Consider the following 16,111-nt stretch of genomic DNA (forward strand, 5'->3'; position numbering starts at 1 on the left):
GGCCTTTCCTGCTTCGCCCCCTCCATCCTGTGAGCCCCGTTCCTGGCAGAGGATGCACTGGATTGTCAGCACAGAGACATTCCTCACACATGCACAACAAGAGGCAGCCAGAGCCAAGGAATTCTTGGTGCATTCCTGTAAATCTGTACAGCTCAGCTCCAGCCAGAGCTGATGGATTGGAAGGGACTTGGAGCAGCAAAGCACACAGGGCTCAGTGTTTAAATGTGACAGTTTGTGGCCCTTTGGTAGAAAGAAATTCACATTTATTATTTCAGAGCTGCGGACACAATTCCCAAACGCCTCCAGCTGCTGCTCCATAAGTGCACTGTGACTTCAAAGGAGGAGCTGATTGTTTTCCCTTCATCATCCCTCAGAGTCCTGTCAGAGCCTTCCCACAGCACCTGCTGCTGCCCAGGGAAATGAAGGCATCTCCAAAATGTTATGGAATTCTCCTGCCTCAACTCCCACCTGGGAGAAGCAGTGACTCCAGAGCCATCCTCAAATGGGATGAGTGGGCCAGGCCCAGGAAACAGAACAGGTGTGTTTGGGTCCCTTCCAACTCAGGATATTCTGTGATTCTGTTCCTCTCAGGATTTATCAACAAGATCCTGGTTATTTCACATGGAAATCCTTGGCAGCTACCATTTCCAGTCCAGGCTTGTTCTCCCTCCCTTCCTTAATGGACAAAAGCAGTCAACTGGATTTAGTTTTCCAAAATCAAGGAAAAAACATTCCAGCTCCCAGCTAGTGCTCAGGTTTTATGTAGATTTTCTCTTCCTTCCCTTCCTTCATTGCAGCATAACGTGCCAGGACAAAGAGATAATCACTGAGCCTGGAAAGCAAGGGAAAAGCAGGACAACCAGTGATCTTATTCCAGAAGAGAAGCTTGTTGAAAAACAAAACCCCCCCAGTTTTATTCCCAGAACTAAGGGAATGCTTCAGTAGGACAGGGCAATGGTTTGGGATTTTATTTTTTTACCTGTTTAAATACTTGGCCACGTTTGGATCTGCTTCCCCTGCTTGGACTAAAGGGACCACACTGGGAAAAGCAAAGGGAAATGCTGGTGTTTAATTTTCCAGCTCTGAGTGCACAAAGGCTGGAGCCTCTTCCCACCCCAAACCTCTCCTGGGGTCCCCAGTTTGACTCTGGCAGAAGTGAAGAATCTTTGCTTCCCAGAGGGATCTGGGAGGGGTAAATGATGCCAGAAATGTTTGGGTCTGTCTTGAAAGCCCCCCGCTCTGCTCCTCCCAGGATATTCATCCGTGGGAATCACTGACCAGAGACTATTTACAAGGGCCTGGAGTGACAGGACAGAGGGAATGGATTCCCATTGCCACAGGGCAGGGTTAAATGGGATATAGGGAAGAAATTCTTCCCTGTGAGGGTGGTGAGGCCCTGGCAAGGCTGCCCAGAGAAGCTGTGGCTGCCCCATGCCTGGAAGTGTCCGAGGCCAGGCTGGATGGGGCTGCAGAATCCCAAAAGGTTTAGGTTGGGTGTCCCAGCTAAGGGGAAGGAAGAAGAGAGCCTGGCTTTGTGCCTCCTGCACTCCTGGAATTGGACCAAACACACAAAAGCTTGGCTTGAGCCCCAAGCCCAGCCCAGCCCAGCCCTGGTTTGCTGTCACTGGGGTGTCCCCATCTCCTTTCCTCAGGGTGATCCCAGCACAAGCACTCACCACCTCTCAGCCCTGCGGCACACGGCTCGGGAGAAGTGGAGAGCAGCACTGCTCCTGCCTCCAGACTGGAACAGCAAAGGGAACACCACTCAGTGTCTGCACCAGCAGGGACAGCCCCCCCTCCCCTCCCCTCCCCTCCCCTCCCCTCCCCTCCCCTCCCCCACACATGGAACTGATCCCTGTGCCTTGGCCAGGCAAGGGAGGGACATCCCAGTGCAGCAGGGTGGGCAGATGTAACTCCCAGCTCCTTGTCTCTGCTTTTCTCGTGGTGTTTGCCTATGGAAATAGCAGCCTCCCAGGCTGTTTTCCCATGGTAAGCAGTGGAGCAGGGCTACCCCAAGGAAGTGAGGGGCACAGGCAGCACCTACAGGCAGAATGAAGGTTCTGAGGGGAGGGAGCTGCTCTGAGTAACTGTCAATCCACTGCTCCAGCTCCAGGACGGGCTTCTCGCTGAACGACGTTCGTTCTACAGAGGGGAAAGAAGAATCAGCTGAAAAAAGTGACTCGGACAACAAGATGAACTCTTACAGTAAAAAATGTGGTGATCCCTGACTCAGGGAAGAAATGATGATGTCTGCTCCAGATCAGAAGGCTGAAGGACAGCTTTATTATACTATACTATATTACATTAACATACTATTTAAAGAGATACTATCCTCTTCTACATACTTACTTCTTACTTACCTAGCCAACTAACTCAAACTCGTGACTCTCTGCTGAGAGCCCGAGCCACGGCTGGATCCCACTGGTCACTGACCCCAAACAACCTTCACCAGAATCCAACCCAGCAATCACTGCAGGTAAACAATCCCCACACCACATTCCACGTGGGGAAAACAAAGGAGCAGAGAGAGAGATTGTTTTCTCCTCTTCTCTCTGTGCTTCTCCTGAGAGACAGAATTATGTCTCTCTGTCCAGAGAATGTGAGTGTCACGTACTCTGATTTTGCTTTCCCAGATCAGCAAGTCCTAAGAAACCAAATCCATCCCTCAGCATCCCACCACCCACGCCAGGCTGTGCCCAAGCCCTGCCACCCCAGGAAAGGCAGGACTTACTCCGGTGAGCCTCCCTGGCCGAGGAGAGCGGCGTGGCGAGGTTGGAGCCCACATCCTGCAGCATGCACTGCACCTGGACAAAGATCACAGCCGCTGTCACTCCCAGCCGTGGCTTCTTGCATTGCTGTGCTCAGCAGAGCTGATCAGCCAAACCCACAGGCTGCCCAGGCAGGACCTGTGTCACTGCTGTGCCCTCGTGGTTGGTTTGTGTCCCAGTTTCAAACCTGGAGCTCTGTTACAACAAAACTCATGTTCACAATGTGGATCTGACTTAGGATAAACCTAGAGATGTATCTGTCTGCCCATAACTAATAATTTGATCTACCAGCTTCCTTCTTGGTTAAAGAATTTTGCCTCTTAGAGAGCAATCAAGGGAGTCTTAAAGATTTATAGATGGAAATACTAAATGTATTGAATTTCTGTGTGTCAGTGGGAGCATGTGGCTAAAATTAAGGAGTCCATGTTTTAATAGCACAGGTAAGGGACTACACTGGATGAAGGTTATCATTAATACTCACTTTATGAAGTTGATCAACAAACGTGTGGCCCTTTTCACTGCTAAACTCACCAGCCAGCCTTGGTTAGAGTGAAAAAAAAACAAAACAGAGTTAGCTGGGAATGAAGAAATCACAACAAACAAGCTTTTCCATGTGATCTGGATGCTCCCAGCCGGTCCTTACCCGATGGCCGAGCTCAGCTCGTCCGTGGCTCCGAGGGCCTCGAAGATGCGGTCGCCCTTCGGCCGCCGCTCCCCGGTGAAGGTGCTGGAGAATCCTTTGGGAAAGGCGGGGGGCGCTCAGGGCTCGGCCGGGGAGCTCTGCCCGCGGCCCCCGGGGCCCCCCGCGCTCTACCTGCGTCTCCCGTCCTCGTGTAGATCCTCGGGGCCCGCTCGGGAGCGGCGCGGTCGGGGCTGTGGAGGCACAAACCGTGAGGGGACGGGGGACACACCGTGAGGGGAGGACACACCGTGAGGGGAAGAACGACACCGAGAGAGGGTCCCGGCCCTCCCACGCTCACCTGCCCGCCCCGCTCCGCCACCGCCGCCCCGCCATCGCCGGCGGCCCCCGCAGTCCCCGTCCCGCCGCCGCCGCCGCCCGCCGCCACATCCCTCCCGGCCGCCGTCGCGCCGTGACCCCGCGCGGCCGCCGTCCCGCCCTCAGCCCACGCTGTCACCCCAGCGCCGCGCCACCCCGCAACGCCCCCTTCCCATTGGCCGCCCGCAAGTCCCGCCCCCGGAGGGAGCCCGGCTATTGGCTGAACGCAGGGAGGCGGGGCGGGGCGCGGCCCCGATTGGTGGGTGGCGCTGTCAGTCGGCGCGGGCCGTGAGGCGGCGGCGATGTGGGCGCGGGAGCTGGCGGTGTCGGCGCCGGGGAAGGTGATCCTGCACGGGGAGCACGCGGTGGTGCTGGGCAAGGTGAGGGCACGGCGGGCAGAGTGAGGGCTGCCCAGCTCGGTAAGGGCTGTCCGGCCCCGCTGACCCCCGTTCTCCGCCCGCAGGTGGCCCTGGCCGTGGCGCTGGACCTGCGGACGTTTCTCCGCCTGCGGCCCGGCGCTGAGGGCCGGCTGAGCGTCTCCCTGCCCGGCGTCGGCGTCCGGAGGAGCTGGGACACCCCCGGCCTCCTGGCCCTGCGGGGGCGGATCGCAGGCAAGGGCCGGGGGAAGGAGGCGCAGCCCCGGGGCAGTGAGGGGCTCTCGGTACCGTTCGGTGCCTGCTACACCGCGGTGACCGTGCTGGGGCCCCCGCCATGAGGTGGCCTTGCAGAACCCCCGTGGGGTGACTCTGCAGGGACCCCCGTGGGGTGATTTGTCCCCCCTGCAGTGTTTCGGGGCCTGGCTGTGTCTGACCCCGCTCACTGACCTGTCCCTGCACCTCTCAGTTACTTACATTCCCCTTGTGTCCCCGCTGGTGCTCAGGTGTCCGTGCGTGGCCCTGTCCCCTCCTGGTTTGGGTTCCAGGGACTTGTTCTGGTGCTGTTGTGGCTTGGCCAATGCTGTGACACAAGCAGGAGCCGGCCTGGGCCTGTTTTCCTGCCTGTTTGTCCCACACCAGCCCACATGGGAATTTCTGCAGCACCTTGTACTGGATGGAGCCCCAGGATATCCCAGTTCCAAAATCCACGTAGTTAATGAAGAGTTTGTGACTTGTCACGTTTTCCATAGTGATTATGGATGGATGCACTGGGAGGTGTAGGAAGGGAAACAGTTGAAAGTGTGGAGTGTGGAAACCCTGGGATTTCAGAGTGCCTGGTGGAGATTTTGCTTTTATTTTATCACAGATCCTCAGGTAGAAGCTGAAATTGGCCCCAGCTGTTTCTGCCTGCTCTAGCAGAAGGTTTTGTTGTAAATACTGCTCTCAGTGTAACAATTCCCTGGTTTTTAAGTGTTTAAACTCTCCCCTGCTTGCTTCCATAGCTGATGTTGATGAGTCCGAGTCCCCCAGCGTAGAACAGCTGGATGCACTGAGGGAGTTTGCTGGAATTGCTGCTGGGGCCTCAGCTCCAGAAAGTCTTGCTACTCTTGCCTTCCTGTATATGTGCCTGGCTATTTCTGCGAAGTATGGGTAAGGCTCTGCTCCTGTCCCAGAATTTTGGTGGTGGGTGGGTGCTTTGGGCAGGTGAGCTGGGAGTCTCTGCTCTCACTTAGTTTTGAGGGCTGAAAACAGAGCAGTTCATGCCACAGACACAACACACACACCGCTCCCTCCAGCAGGCAGCTCCTGTCATCCTGGCTTAGGCTGGAAAAACAGAAATAAACTGTGAATTTGTTGTCTGAACTGAGTCTGATCTCTTTATGGGCTGAATCTGCGTAAAACTCTGAGAACTTGGGGCTGTTCCAGTTCCCAGCCTTGCCCAGCACTGTCAGTGATCTCAGTGTGACTGGATGGGTGCTCAGGACAGTGTCAGAAACCAAAGCAGAGCCCAACTTCCATATTCTCATCCAAGAAATCCAAGGATAAAGAACTGGGATGTGCAGCTGGGTCGTGGTTTCCCTGCACTCTCAGGGTGGCACTGGGGCTGTCACTCAGCAGCCCTGAAAAGCTCCTGGGCTTGATTCTGGGGTCTGTAACACAACCCAGGTGTGTTCAGTGGAGCAAAGGGACGTGGATATGTCCTTGTTCCATCTTCCCCACCAGCCTCTTGCTCCAGTGGGACGTGGCTGTGCAAATACAGATTTGGGATATTTACACTTTGTTCAGAAATGTGTTTACAGCCCTGTTTACAACAACTTCTGAAGGGGCTCTTTATGGTGCTGCTCACGTATTTAGTTACCAGGTGCCCCTACTAGCAGCCTGACAAGCTGTGCCAATCATGGATCCAGCTCAGGAGAGCTTTGTCCAGCACAATGGCTTGGCCAAGGCTGCTCCATTCAGGAATGAGCCCTCCTGAAGCCCCAGTGTGCCAGGTGCATGTGCTGATGTTGCCAGTTCTCAACCAGCTTTCCCTGTGATCAGTCCTAACTGGCCTCCTTTGCCTTTTTAATGTTGGCTGGAGGTGGAATTCAGGGTGCTTGTGTCAGTCCCTGTGTGTCTGTTTTTCCAGGGATGTTCCCAGCGTGGATATCGTGGTGTGGTCGGAGCTGCCCACGGGAGCGGGGCTGGGATCCAGTGCTGCCTATGCTGTGTGCCTGGCTGCAGCCCTGCTCATGGTGTGTGGAGCCATCTCCTGCCCACTGCAGGAGGGAGAATCCACAGCCAGGTAAGGAATTCCAGCCTGGGATGCTCAGCTCTGCTCCCTGTGCCCCACCTTTCCTTTTTCCTGCATGAATTCTGGCACTGCCACCTCTTCTGGTCTCTCTTGGCTGTCACCACAAGTGACACCCTGAGCCCCTCTCCTGTCCATGCCCAGTGTTCCCAGCCCTGTCCCAGACTTTGTAGAACTCCCCCTGTTTCCCTTGTTTAGGGTCAGATAAACATACCTAAAAAGGGGGAAAAGGATTTATTTTTTCAATCCAATAAAGCACACTGAAATTTTTCAAACTCAGTTTCCTCTGGCTCTGAGCATCTTCCAGGTTTTGCTTTGAGTCCTCGAGGATCCTTTCTGGGGTTTTTTTTTTGCATTTCTGGGTTTCATTTTACATTTCCTCCTGATCTCCTGCCTGTCTTTCCCTTTTATCAGTACCTGATGAAAGAGAGTTTCTTTCCTTCTGCCCTTGGAGCTCCCCTTTGGAAGCCTGGAGTGCTGTGCCCCTGTGAGAGGGAGCTCTGTTTGAAGCTGTTAAAAATCAAAGCTGGAGGGGCAGAACCTCTATTGTGTGGGATTTTGTGTGGGGCTGAGAGTGAGACAGCAAGGGGGGTGGTTCTGTGTTCTGCTTCTGAACCAGATTTTGCAGCCTGACCCAGAAACAGGTTCTTGTTAGGAGCACTTTGTCCTCTGTGCTTGTGCACATCTCCCAAATTGGGAAATAAAAGGGCAGCTCTGAGTGGTGCAGCAAGGATATCTTCATTCCCTGCTAGCCCTCCGTGGCTTCAGCACAGATCCAGCATAATTCCTGCCTTCCAGCTGGCATGCAGAGAGCTGGGGGTGTCAGACTTCAGAAGGGTTTTGCTTTTTTTTTTTTTTTTTTTTTTTTGCTAGAAAAGAACAGCAGGATAGAAAGGCTCCTGTGTCGGGAGGAATCGCAGCCTCTCAAAGAGGATTAAAAACAAGTGGTTTACTCCTGTTCCTGAGGCTGCTGGTGTGAGCTGTTTGCTGAGTGCTCCCAGATTAAATCCTGGCAGGTGGAATGCAAGGTGTGTGGACATGGATAAGGACATTCAGCCAAGGCCCAGGGAAGCAGGACTGAAGGGGAATGGTTTCTGGATAGCAGGTGGCTCTTGGAATTTCTGCCTTGCCTTGCAAGGTGCTGCAAGGCTTTCCCAAAATGTGGATTTGTGCCACTGCCTCAGCATGGAATACTTGTTGAATGAACTTGTGGTGTGCAGGGAGAGTCAGAGGTGTGTTTTTGTGTTCAGACTGAGAGCAGGATTAGATGGGAATTCCTCCCTGTGAGAGTGGTGAGGCTCTGGCACAGGCTGCCCAGAGAAGCTGGGGCTGCCCCAGCCCTGGAAGGGTCCAAGGCCAGGTTGGACGTGGCTTGGAGCAACCTGGGATAGTGGAAGATGTCCCTGCCCAACCAGGGCCCCACCACCCTCACAGGGAAGAATTTTTCCCTAGTATCCAATCTAAACCTGTTGATCTCTGTCAACTTAAAGCCATTCCCCATTGTCCTGTCATTCCAGGCCCTTGTCAACAGCCTCTCTCCATCTTTCTTGTAGCCCCTTCAGGCGCTGGAATTAGGTGACCCCAGAGCTTGTCCTCTCCAGGCTGAACAATCCCAACTCCCTCAGCCTTTCCAGTGTGTGGTAGCACACCCTGTTTGGTGAGGTGGGGATGAGTCTGGACTTGAATTCCATTAAATCTGATCTACACCAGGCCAGGGCTGAGATCTTGCCCCTGAACCCTCTCTATCCACTGCTTTGGAGTGGTTTGTGTTGGAGTTATTTCCTTGCCTTCCAGGTGGACAGAAGAAGAGCTGACACTGATTAACAGCTGGGCCTTCCAAGGGGAGCGGGTGATCCATGGCAATCCATCGGGTGTGGACAATGCTGTTGGCACCTGGGGTAGGTGTGTTTGCTGCTTCTTGGGTGGAAACTCTCAAATTCAGCTCCCTGTTTTGGCCTGAGCACAGGGAATCCTTCTCCTGTCTCAGTTTGCCCCATCTGTGAGCTGGGCCTGGAGCCAGCTGGAATGTTGAGAACGGGCTGCAGGAACACCAGAGCTCTGTCCCCACAGGCAGGTGCCACGGGGCAGAGACCTCGCTGCAAATAACTGATATTTAAACATTCTGCAGTGAACAAAGAAACCTAATCCTGTCCCAGGGATAATGCAGGGGAAAATGCAGTTGGACAGCTGTCATTTAGTTTCAATTAGCAGAGACTTCCCAGTGTTTTGAAAGTGTCCTTGGAGACTGTTAATAATCTTTCTAATGAGACCTAATCACAGTGCCTCTGTGAGGGTAGGAGCCAAGTGAGACATTCCTTCTGGACAATGAAATTCCGTGCTGCAGGATGGCTGCTGACACCAGTGCGCACGTTCAGTCCGTGGAATCCCTTGTGTTTGGCTCTGCCACAGGGAATCGCTGCTGGATTCTGTTTCCTCAGGAGAGGTTTCACGCTGGCCAAACTCTTTGCCTTTTCAAAAATTATTTGATGTGATCCTGGAGGAGAGGAGAGCAAAGGGAAAGGCCGTGGGTTGAGCACATCCAGCCAGACCCTCTCATTAAGGCAGCAGGGTGAGGCAGGGCCGTGCTGCTGGAGAACATGGTTCATTTAGCTGGTGTTTCTTGCAATTACTGTCACAGGCTCTGGGTGAAGTTCTGAAGATGAAAGACCTTCTGTGTTATCTCTCAGCACGCTCTGTACTGAGACAATACATGTATTTTACTTTAGGTGGAGCCCTGAGATACCAAGCAGGAAAAATCACACCGTTAAAGAGGTAATATTGAAGTTTAAAAATAACCCTCACACACGGTGGGTGGAACATGTCAGAGAGGCTCTGGGTGGGTGTTGGAGGGTATGAGGATGATGGGAGATGGCTGGAGTGTGGAAAGGGTTCTGCAGCCCCATTTTGGGTGTGGGCAGCCTCAGTTGTTGGGGTGGATGGGGACAATAAAACGTTTGGTCATTATCTGACATTAGATGAACACTGCACAAAGGATCAATATTAATTTCATGGCATTATGGGCAGCAGGAATAGATCTGCTCCTGGCAGCAAATGACATTGTGGGGAGGGGTAACTTTGTGCTTACCTGGTGGTGGGAAAACCCATTGGCAGAGAAAAATCTGGGTCCTGTGTGTTCCCTCTGCCTCCTGCCAGAGAAGTATAATCTGACTCCATTAAAATCTTTCACAGTGCATGAAATTGCTGTATTAGCAGTTAATGGCCACTACTGGCTACTCTTGTAGAGAGTATTTCAAAGGAAAAAATTGCTTGAAAAACATGGATTTTAGTAAATACATTACAGTCCTATTTATAGCTCAAGTACAGTTGTTCCTTGTATGCAGGAGGAACAAACCTGAACCCAGCCAGCACTGAAACACCTGCTGAAGTCCTGTAAAATGAATGGGACTCCTTATCCTGCTCGAAGAGGCCTTTTGAGGCACAATAAGCTGTAGCCTTGGGGAGTGTGAAGGAAAGAGGCCAGGAGATGTTGCCTGCCCGTGGCAGAGGGTTGGAATGAGATGAGCTTTAAGGTCCCCTCCAATCCAAAGTGCTCTGGGATTCTCTGTCTCCTGTTGCTTTCAGGGTGCCCACACTGAGGATCTTGCTGACCAACACAAAAGTCCCTCGGAGCACCAAGATCCTGGTGGCTGGTGTAAAGGAAAAGATCCTGAAGGTGCAGGTGGTTGTGGGATGGAGATGTGGGGGATAACCTTTGGGAGCTAACCCTCATGCAGGGACTTCCCTCATGTGGGACTGGAGCTCCCACAGGGATCTTTTGGGACATCTCTCCTGTAGCCACTGTATTCCTACCTCCCAGCTGCTTGGGAATGGGGTTTCAGCTCATCTCCTCCCTTCCTCCAGTTTAACAGGAGTTAAAATCACCAATTTACAATCATGAAAAGAGCAGTTCCTTCCTCTGGCCTGTTTCCTTATCTTCCTCCCTTTTCTGCAGCCAGGAGCAGGTTACCATTACCCTGCTCTGGGAATGAGTGAGGAATTGCCCAGCTGAAAGAGACTGGGACCAGTTTACTCCCAGTGGTATTGGAAGAGCAGCAAGCAGGCACCTGACATCCCTCCTTCCCCTTTTTCAGTTCCCTGCCATAATGAACCCGGTGCTGGACTCCATCGATGCCATTTCTCAGGAGTGCCAAAGTGTTCTGGAAGCGATGCCTGCAAATCCATCACCAGAGCATTACCCTGTGCTGGAGGTAAGGGGCTTGCTCGCCAGTATTTTTAGCCACTGTTACTGTTGAACATCAAAATGTCATTTAAAGAACATTAGGTCTGAAAAAAAAAAGTGATAGCAGGAAATGTTCGGTTCCAAGCGAAACCGTGGTCTGGGTGTGCTGCTTTTAATGCCCTTCCTGGAGCCTGGAGACAGAAGCTGCTGCTGGTGCCTCTTCCCAGCTGTGTGCAGGGAGGGAGGGGCAGGCCTGGGGCTCTGGGGACCTGTGGCTCTGGAGGGTTTGTTTCTCTTGCATTGAGTGCCACGGCTCTGGCAGTCACTGCCTGTGAAGCAACTGCTCTGTCACTGCCAGGGCTGGAGTGAGGAGAGCCCAGAGCCACTGGTTTGTGATGGACTGACTGGTTCCCAGCCAGCTCCTGGTGCTCCACGCTCATCCTGGCTCCGGAGAGCCACAGACAGAGCTGTGCCCAGAGCTGACCTGACATTGATGCACGAGGTGCACACAAAGATCTGTTTGTCTTGGCTTTGCTCAAAGAGCAGAGGCTGGGGAGGGGGGAGGAGCAGGCTTCCGAGTGGAAGAAGTGCTGAGAGTGCTGTAATGCTGCTCCACAGCACCGTGGGGGAGGGATGTGTGGCCGTGTCCCAGCTGAGACAAACCTGGCCTGGCCCTGGGAGCCAGCTTGGACACTCAGGAACCATTTGGTACCAGTCCTTGTTGGCATCTGGATGCTTCCCCTTGGCTCTCGGGAGGACCTCTGCTTGTCCTTGCTCTTGCTCTGGGTTGTTCCCATGGGATTCATAGCAGAGTCTTACTCCCTTGGCACCAGGGGGATGGTGGAATTCTGGACCCCCCAGGGTGGGCTGAGCTGCCATCAGCTGAGGGAGGTCTGCAGCCTGTTCACAGCACAGCTTCACACAGCTCCTCATCTTAATTCCACATCCTCAGGCTGTCAGAAGTGTCAGGGGACAGGGAAGAGAGGGGATAATTTGAGTTGTGCTTTGAGATCCTCACATGGAAAATGCCAAAGCATCCTTGTGTCCCACACCCAGGAAGCAGCACTGCAGTGAGCAGGTTCCTGTCTTGAATCTTGTTGTTTTGTCTTGTGTTTGAAGAGCCCACAGAGGCCCAGCTGATTAGATGCAGCACATAGATATATAAATACATCTTTTGGGCTGTTTCTGAAATGTGCAGCTCTGGCCAGTGCTGTATTTGAACCATGGAACTAGTCTAGTGTGTCATAAGCTGTCATTGGATTCCTGGCAGATTTTGGATCAGGAGATGACAGGTGTCTTGGATCATCACAGGCAGTGCTGTGCCCTCACTCAGGCATATAAAGAGCCTCTGGATGGACGTGTGTCCTCCCCAGCCTGGAGTGGGTGGTGGCTGAGCTCTGCCTGCCACCCACTCCTTGCTCTTCCCACAGTTCCTTAAACACTGGGCAGAAATGCTCTGGAGAGGGATTCTTTCTGCAGTGTCCCCTCCTGTGTGGTGTTGGCAGGATTCCTGGGTGGAGCTGAGGGAGGAGGATGTGGCTGACACCTGCCCTGCTGCTCCCTGTGCACAGAGCCCCTGCTGGCTCACCGGGAGCTGCAGGCTGGAAGAGTTCAGGGCTGCTTGCTGGGGGAGGGAGCAAAGGGCTGGGAGGGTCCTGTGGTGCTCAGGGAGTCTGCTCCTGGCCCTGCTCCAGTCTTGCTCCAAGCACAGGCCAAGCCCTTCCCTCTGCTCCTGAATTCCTCACCTGTCCTGCTGGGAGGGGAGAAGCAGTAACTTCCACTTCTGTGTGGTGTTGTCCCATCCCTTGGGCTGTTGGGACCTTGCTGCTGGGGCAGCTCTCTCCAGGAGTAGCGGGTCTGGCTGGCTGGGAGGCATGGCAGGGATGTTCCTACAGCTCTGCCAGGAGGGTGGGCTGTGCTGCTCCCAGAGGGAAGGACCCTCTCCACCCCACTTGAGCTGGGTGCCAGATTCCCAGCGCGGTGCTGCCGAGAGGCTCCTTGGCTCCCAGCCTGGGCCCTGCCCGTGAGGAGGGAGAAGTGCAGCACAGAGCAAAGCAAGGGACGTCCCTCTGTGTCACCTCTCCAGCGATGCCTCAGCCATGTCAGAAGTCCCTGGATTTGGCTTTGCTGGATGGATTGCAGAGCAGGGCAGGGTGACAGCCAGGAATGAGAGCTGCTGGCTCGGTGCCCTTCCCACGGGCGGCAAGGGGCCTTGCACAGCCTCCTGCTCAGCACTCCAGTGACAGGGCAGAGGAGAAGCAGTCAGGAGGCATTGGAGAGCTCTGGAAAAAATTCCTGCTGGCAGCTTGCAGTGATCAGGATTTTCTTGGAAGGTGCAGGAGCTGTTGTACTCCTGTCACTGTGCAAGTTGTGATGGGGGATGGGGACACATGAGCAGCTCAGAGCTCAGACTCTGGCCTGACCTTGCTCCTTGGTGCTGGTGGCCAAATTTCTGCAGAAATGAGGTGGTTGTGAAGGGGTGGCTGGGAAGGCAGGGCTGCCACTGCTGTAAAGAGCCTCTGTCTCCTTGTGTGCTCATCTCTTCTCTTTGTGGTTGCTTTTAGGAATTCTTCAACATAAACCAGCACCACTTAAATGTGCTCGGAGTGGGCCACCCCTCCCTGGACAGGCTGTGCCAGGTGACAGCATCCCACAACCTGCACAGCAAACTGACCGGGGCTGGTGGGGGTGGCTGTGGCATCACCCTGCTGCCACCAGGTCAGTACAGCCCCTTGGGCATCTTCCTCTTCCTCACAGCCCTTGTGGGGGCAGGTCTGGGAGCTGAGGAATCACTGCCAGCCCTGGTCTGGCTCTGGAGGGATGGGTGGGATGTGTCCCAGCACTGCCTGGCACTGTGGGTTGCAGTATGTGATCCAGGGCTGATTCAGAGTGTTCATTTATGTGTGTCAGCCCCTGAGGGCACTGGCCCTGTGCCAGGGGCTGTGTTTGGAGGAGCCATGGCCCTTTCAGCCCTGCAGTGGCTGAACTGACTCTCTGGCTGCTCTTGCCTTGCTCTTGGCAGACACCTCCCCACTGGCCGTGGAAGCAGCCAAGCAAGACTTGTGTGCCTGTGGATTTGAATGCTGGGAGACCAAGATTGGGGCCCCCGGGGTGACCCTGCACTCCTGCTCCTCTCTGAGTGCCCAAGTGCTGCACGCGCTCGCCCAGAGCTGAGCTGCTGCCTCTGGCAGGCCTGAGCTCTTGGCACCACGTCCTCAGAGCTTTGTGTGCCCAGATGTCTGGAAACTTCTTTCTCCTCTCCTGTGTGGCTGAGGGCGTCCAGACGTGGGTATGGAGCCAGTTTGGGGTCTGGTGTCACTGGGATTTGGGGCTGCGGTGGGGACCTGGGAGCACCCACCCAGTGGTGTTTGACCAAGGCTCTCGAAAATCCTGGTTTGAATTTCCTTCCTCAACTGCTGTGCTGATCCCAAGGGGCAGGAGAAGAGGGGCTTGGCTGGATTCCAGGGTGGCTAATGACACTTACTGCTTCAGATGCATGTGGTGTCTCTTCCCTCATCCCTGCTGTCCTGTGGGAGCTGGTAAGGTGGATGTGCACGGTGCTTTGACGTTTCTGGGTGAAGAGCATCTTTGGCAGCTCAGGGCTTGATGCTCAGGTCTCTGTTTCTTCTGGACTACATTCCTAGTGAAGAGGAAACCTTTAATACAGATCTTCCCTACTATTAATTAAGTGTTGGGTAATTAAAATGCAAGATAAAGCGCAATTCTAGTGAAATTACAGATTTTCACTCTTTTCCATAATCTCTGCCTGGGATGATAAGGAGAGTCCTGTAGTCAGGCTCTGTTTTTTATTCACATGTTCAAGGTCTGACTCAAACAGCACCTGCAAGGAGGGCAGCTCCAGGCCAAGGGCAGGCTTAAAATTCCTCCTTGTAAAAGCTTTTCTCTCACACTTCAGTCTTGAACCAGCATGTCCCTGACCCTGCCTGGTGTTGGGTTTACTTAAGTGTAATTAAGTAGGGGAAAGGAACACAAACCACGTCCTCAAAAGTTCACCATAAGTTGCAGCTGACAAACTCTAAAACCTAAATGCATTTAGACTTATTACAGAAATGTAAATGCATTTTTTACTCCTGAAATTTTAATGAGCTGTGCCACAGAACGAAGGGGAAGTGGCTGAGGCCAGAATCTCTGGGAATCATGAGCTGATTCTGAGGGACTGTGGTCTCTGCTGTACCTGCCAAGGGGGTTTTATCATCACTCTGTTTGTCTGGGGTGGGTTTTTTAAGTGGGTTTTTAAGTGTAGCTGTGTTCAAGAATCACTTCACTCAAAGCTGAGTAATGAATTGGCAGAGGTGGGGAATTTGCCTTCCCCTTCCAGCCCAGGGTTAAAAAAAATCAAGTGTGAGAAGCTGAGATGTTCTAGCTCTAAACTCAGCATCATGGTGACCAGCTTTAGTTCCCTGATCCCATGTGAAACTGTCTCTGGTTTTAATAAATCCATGGGTTTTTTATGTGCAAAGTGTTCTTTGATAATTATTCTGGATACAAAAGGAAAAAAGCACCTTACACTGCTTCAGGAAAGCAGGTCTCAGATGCTGCCTTTCTACATGTCTAATTACAATTCCAATTTGCATCTGAGAGCTGCTTTACACTAATCACAAGTCAGAAAGGCTGATAAATAATTTACCATTTTCTAATACAGTGTAATCAATGTGAGGATCTGGGAGCGTGTTGACTTTAACCACTTACATGTGTCGACTTCGTGATGTTGGCACAAAGAGATGCCAGATCCAGCACGGGGAACTTCCCTTCAAAACAGCATGTCTGGGGCTGAGCCTTGTTGGCTCTGAGCGCTGGGGACTAGAACTGAGGGGAAATTCACAAAATCCCAGGATCATTCAGCTTGGGAAAGCTTTCTAAGGTCATCAAGTCCAACCTATGACCAATCCCCACTTTCCCACCCAGCCCAGAGCACTGAGTGTCACATCCAGGCGTTCCTTGGACACCTACAGGGATGGGGACTCCAAACCTCCCTGGGCAGCCCCTGCCAAGGCCTGACCACGCTTTCCATGAGGAAATTCCTCCTGAGGTCCAACCTGAGTGCTCATCGTGCTCTGCTCTGTGGCAGTGGTGACATTCCGGGGCAGGGAGGGTGGTGGCACTGTCGTGGCAGGAGCGTGACCCATACTGGGGTCTGCGGGAAGGGTCCAGGGTGACACAGGCACTGCTGGGATCTGCCTTCCCTGTGCCACAGGGACCAGATCTGCCGAAGTCAGCAGCTGGAGCCAGTCCCAGTCTGGAGTGAGCACAGATTTCACATCCATCTGTGAGCACGGGAGTGCCCATTCCGTCCTTTCCAAACTCCTTCACCAGCTCCATCAAACGCTCCGCAGGGGCATTGCTACAGCCAGCGGGATAGCCCGAGGCGTGGCTGAAATGTTCCTGACCCCACCTTCCACTCGGAATCACCCCTGCACTCACCCCGAGTTCACCGTGACTCCTGAGCCCTAGGACACACTGAAACCATCCCTGCCCCTC

At 53.5% G+C, this 16,111-nt stretch overlaps 2 protein-coding genes across 3 annotated transcripts; one reads left to right on the forward strand and one right to left on the reverse strand.

The window, feature by feature from the left end:
• Positions 1-241: 241 nt before the first annotated feature.
• Positions 242-3,850, reverse strand: MMAB (metabolism of cobalamin associated B). Its single transcript, XM_068208623.1, has 9 exons — positions 3,749-3,850; positions 3,583-3,641; positions 3,412-3,505; positions 3,250-3,307; positions 2,732-2,804; positions 2,045-2,142; positions 1,677-1,741; positions 980-1,039; positions 242-832 (listed from the first exon to the last, which is right to left on the reverse strand). The coding sequence occupies exons 1-9, from the start codon at positions 3,835-3,837 to the stop codon at positions 745-747; spliced, it is 684 nt and encodes a 227-aa protein (XP_068064724.1). The 5' UTR covers positions 3,838-3,850; the 3' UTR covers positions 242-744.
• Positions 3,851-3,996: 146 nt separating this feature from the next.
• MVK (mevalonate kinase) lies at positions 3,997-15,084 on the forward strand. Of its 2 annotated transcripts, none has more exons than XM_068208625.1 (10): positions 3,997-4,145; positions 4,229-4,376; positions 5,144-5,291; positions 6,271-6,426; positions 8,227-8,330; positions 9,159-9,204; positions 10,015-10,105; positions 10,524-10,640; positions 13,177-13,330; positions 13,591-15,084. In XM_068208625.1, the coding sequence occupies exons 1-10, from the start codon at positions 4,068-4,070 to the stop codon at positions 13,725-13,727; spliced, it is 1,179 nt and encodes a 392-aa protein (XP_068064726.1). In that variant the 5' UTR covers positions 3,997-4,067; the 3' UTR covers positions 13,728-15,084. The 2 variants fall into 2 exon arrangements, with proteins under 2 accessions (XP_068064726.1, XP_068064725.1); XM_068208624.1 differs by having other exon boundaries at positions 13,635-15,084.
• Positions 15,085-16,111: the final 1,027 nt, after the last annotated feature.

The sequence above is a fragment of the Anomalospiza imberbis genome, chromosome 18 (genome assembly GCF_031753505.1).
Source record: "Anomalospiza imberbis isolate Cuckoo-Finch-1a 21T00152 chromosome 18, ASM3175350v1, whole genome shotgun sequence".
Lineage (NCBI taxonomy): Eukaryota > Metazoa > Chordata > Aves > Passeriformes > Viduidae > Anomalospiza > Anomalospiza imberbis.

What these genes read in the sequence shown, in the direction of transcription:
- MMAB (XM_068208623.1), bottom strand. Translation starts at nt 3,837, where the DNA reads ATGTGGCGGCGGGCGGCGGCGGCGGCGGGACGGGGACTGCGGGGGCCG. An exon ending in GAGCTGAGCTCGGCCATCGG is followed by an intron (nt 3,308 to 3,411) that starts GTAAGGACCGGC and finishes ACTCTAACCAAG; the next exon opens with GCTGGCTGGTGAGTTTAGCA. An exon ending in TTGTTGATCAACTTCATAAA is followed by an intron (nt 2,805 to 3,249) that starts GTGAGTATTAAT and finishes ATCTTTGTCCAG; the next exon opens with GTGCAGTGCATGCTGCAGGA.
- MVK (XM_068208624.1), top strand. Translation starts at nt 4,068, where the DNA reads ATGTGGGCGCGGGAGCTGGCGGTGTCGGCGCCGGGGAAGGTGATCCTG. An exon ending in GAGGGAGAATCCACAGCCAG is followed by an intron (nt 6,427 to 8,226) that starts GTAAGGAATTCC and finishes CTTGCCTTCCAG; the next exon opens with GTGGACAGAAGAAGAGCTGA. An exon ending in AGCATTACCCTGTGCTGGAG is followed by an intron (nt 10,641 to 13,176) that starts GTAAGGGGCTTG and finishes GGTTGCTTTTAG; the next exon opens with GAATTCTTCAACATAAACCA.